This window comes from Arachis duranensis, unplaced genomic scaffold (genome assembly GCF_000817695.3).
Source record: "Arachis duranensis cultivar V14167 unplaced genomic scaffold, aradu.V14167.gnm2.J7QH unplaced_Scaffold_117896, whole genome shotgun sequence".
Lineage (NCBI taxonomy): Eukaryota > Viridiplantae > Streptophyta > Magnoliopsida > Fabales > Fabaceae > Arachis > Arachis duranensis.
Window position 1 is genome coordinate 435 of NW_026263850.1, and position 3,751 is coordinate 4,185.

Sequence of the window (3,751 nt, forward strand, 5' to 3'; positions counted from 1 at the left end):
GGCTTTACAGCCATCCAGATTTCAACATGCTTTACGAAACTCTAGAATTCATTCTTAAAAATTTTGAAAAATTTTCGAAAACAGGTGAGAACATTTTGAAAAATATTTTGAAAAATATTTATTTTTTTGAAAACATTTTGAAAAGAAAATAAAAAGAAAATTACCTAATCTGAGCAACAAGATGAACCGTTAGTTGTCCAAACTCGAACAATCCCCGGCAACGGCGCCAAAAACTTGGTGCACGAAATTGTGATCTCTTATAATGGCATTCAAATTGGTGTGCGCATTTACTAACTCAGCACTTTCTTCACAACCTCACACAACTAACCAGCAAGTGCACTGGGTCGTCCAAGTAATAGACCTTACGTGAGTAAGGTTCGATCCCACAGAGATTGTTGGTATGAAGCAAGCTATGGTCATCTTATAAATCTCAGTCAGTCAGATAATAAATGGTTATGGAGTTTTCGAATAATAATAATAAATAAACAGAAAATAAAGATAGAAATACTTATGTAGATCATCGATGGGAATTTCATATAGGCGTATGAAGATGATGTGCTCCTTCTGAATCTCTGCTTTCCTACTACCTTCATCTAATCCTTCTTACTCCTTTCCATGGCAAGCTGTATGTAGGGCATCACCATTGTCAATGGCTACATCCCATCCTCTCAGTGAAAAATGTCCAAATGCTCTGTCACGGCACGCTAATCATCTGTCGATTATCGATCATGTCGGAATAGAATCCCTTGATTCTTTTGCGTTTGTCATAACGCCCAACAATCACGAGTTTGAAGCTCGTCACAATCATTCAATCCCAAAATCCTACTCGGAATACCACAGACAAGGTTTAGACGTTCCGGATTCTCATGAATGCCGCCATCAATTCTAGCTTATACCACAAAGACTCTGATCTCACGGAATGGAAGGCTCGGTTGTCAGGCGAGGGCAACCATGCGTCGTGCATCAGGAATCCAAGAGATACACACTCTAGCTTTCGCTTGTAGAACGGAAGTGGTTGTCAGGCACGCGTTCATAGGGACGGATGATGATGAGTGTCATGGATCATCACATCATCAGATTGAAGTACGAGTAGTATCTTAGAACAGAAATAAGATTGAATTTGAATAAAAGATAGTAGTAATTGCATTAAAACTCAATGTACAGCAGAGCTCCACACCCTTAATCTATGGTGTGTAGAAACTCCACCATTGAAAATACATAAGTGATGAAGGTTCATGCATGGCCGAATGGCCAGCCTCCAAAACGTGATCACAGGATCAAAAATACAATCCAGGATCCAGGATTTTTAATACAATAATAAAATGTCCTATTTATACTAGACTAGCTACTAGGGTTTACAAAAGTAAGTAATTGATACAGAAATCCACTTCCGGGGCCCACTTGGTGTGTGCTTGGGCTGAGCTTGAACTTTACACATGCAGAGGCTTCTTTTGGAGTTGAACACCAAGTTGTAACGTGTTTTTGGCGTTCAACTCTGGTTCATGACGTGTTTCTGGCGTTTGACTCCAGAATGCAGCGTAGAACTGGCGTTGAGCGCCAGTTTGCGTCGTCTAATCCTGAATAAAGATGGACTATTGTGGATTGCTGGAAAGATCTGGATGTCTACTTTCCAATGCCGTTGAGAGAGCACCATTTGGAGTTTTGTAGCTCCAGAAAATCCATTTCGAGTGCAGGGAGGTCAGAATCCAACAGCATCAGCAGTCCTTTGTCAGCCTTTTATCAGAGTTTTGCTCAGGTCCCTCAATTTCAGTTAGAAAATACCTGAAATCACAGAAAAATACACAAACTCATAGTAAAGTCCAGAAATGTGAATTTAGCATAAAAACTAATGAAAACATCCCTAAAAGTAACTATATCCTATTAAAAACTACCTAAGAACAATGCCAAAAAGCGTATAAATTATCCGCTCATCAAGCCGCGACTCGGAGGCAAGAAGATTCTTTGACCGGTGCATGGGCACTGGCCATCCAAAGCTTCTGTTTCGAGAGGCGCTTCGGGAAATCTTCATGAGATGCAACCATGACATTGGCTTCCAAATGCTGAATAGTGCATCAAGTAGAGGCCATGAAACAGCCAAATACGCACTCTCAATGACGTTGCTCCTTCGCAGGGACGACAACGAGGGAAAAGGGAAAGGGATCGAACTGTATCACGAGCTTGATGCAGCTGGTTTACTCGCCGATTGTAACGTAAGGTTCTTTTTGATTATGACAATGTCGTGGCTGGGTGAAGTCCAAATGCCCCATATAGAAGAACAACATACAGTGTGTGCCTCGCCGAGGTGCTCCACCAGGGGCCACATAGGTCTTCTGTATGACTATCACAGACAGGCAGTAGAGCAAAACTCCGTCCATGCTTTCGGAGGGGCTGCTCATATCCCCTGTATTCACTGTCGCACGAACTACGAGTTGATAGTCTTCATCAACCTCCCATGAGTTGGGTTCACATGTCGATTTAATGTTCTGTTATTTACACTTTGCCTGTAAAATTTCTGTACCAGATAATTTGATAGTTAAAAAAATTTTCTTTAACTAAACAACATGTTTTAGTTACACCCCAAAACCTTGATCAATTGTCCCAACTCTTAAATCATGGTTTGTTTTCGTCTTGATTTTAATAAAAAAAATTTCATTAAACGCTATTAAATCACAAATTATATCATCCAAACTTTAAAATAAAATTATATATTTGGCTTAATAATTTTTTTGACTAAATTGACTTAATTTTTTTTATCAATAACAGTAAAAAACTAAAAAACAAGTTATAATTTGTAGATGTGTTATAAATAAACTATAAAAATAAATCATATTAAAAAATTACAATTACTTAGACAATTAATTTAAATCTAAAAAAGTAACAATTACATCTCTAGTACTAGTTCTAAGTCCAATTTTATTTTGAGTTCTACAACAATATTCGTGAAATCATATATTATAAGTACTCATTTAAAATTTTAGTTGAAATTTGTCCTTCTACTTCCAATACTTTAGCCTTAATTCATTCAAAATTTTATAACATTTTTAATTATTTTATCACCATCACTATACGAACGATAAATTCTTTTTGGCTTTTTATCGAACTAATAGCGTATTTCTAACATGAATTTAGAATGGAATGTCATCTGAATTAATTAAAATAACTCTAATTTATTTTATGTTTTCCTTTATAACAACTCGGTTTTTTTTATATATTGGTTCAACCAAGTCAATGTCATTCGTCGAACCAAAAATAGGATAGACCAACCTTAGTTTCTGGTCCTTGCAGAACGACACATGTCAACTGGTGGACGAAATTGTGATCCATATTCTTTTGTACTTGTATGAAATTATTATTGTGGCACCAGTTGAATTCACAACTCCGTTCAACTAACCAGCAAGTGTACTGGGTCGTCCAAGTAATAAACCTTACGCGAGTAAGGGTCGATCCCACAGAGATTGTTGGTATGAAGCAAGCTATGGTCACCTTGTAAATCTCAGTTAGGCAGATTAAAATTGGTTTATGAATTTCGAATAATTAATAATAAAAAGAAAATAAACGGGATAGAAGTACTTATGTAAATCAATAGTGAGAATTTCAGATAAGTGTATGGAGATGCTGTGCTCCTCTTGAAACTCTGCTTCACTACTCACTCTTCCTTCAATCCTTCTTATTCCTTTCCATGGCAAGCTGTATGTAGGGCTTCACCATCAGCGGTGGCTACTTTCAATCCTCTCGGGAAAATGATCCTATG

At 37.4% G+C, this 3,751-nt stretch overlaps 1 protein-coding gene across 1 annotated transcript; it reads left to right on the plus strand.

The window, feature by feature from the left end:
• Window positions 1–1,973: 1,973 nt before the first annotated feature.
• LOC107472155 (uncharacterized) lies at window positions 1,974–2,456 on the plus strand. Its single transcript, XM_016091704.1, has one exon. The coding sequence runs from the start codon at window positions 1,974–1,976 to the stop codon at window positions 2,454–2,456; it is 483 nt and encodes a 160-aa protein (XP_015947190.1).
• The last annotated feature ends 1,295 nt before the right edge of the window (window positions 2,457–3,751 follow it).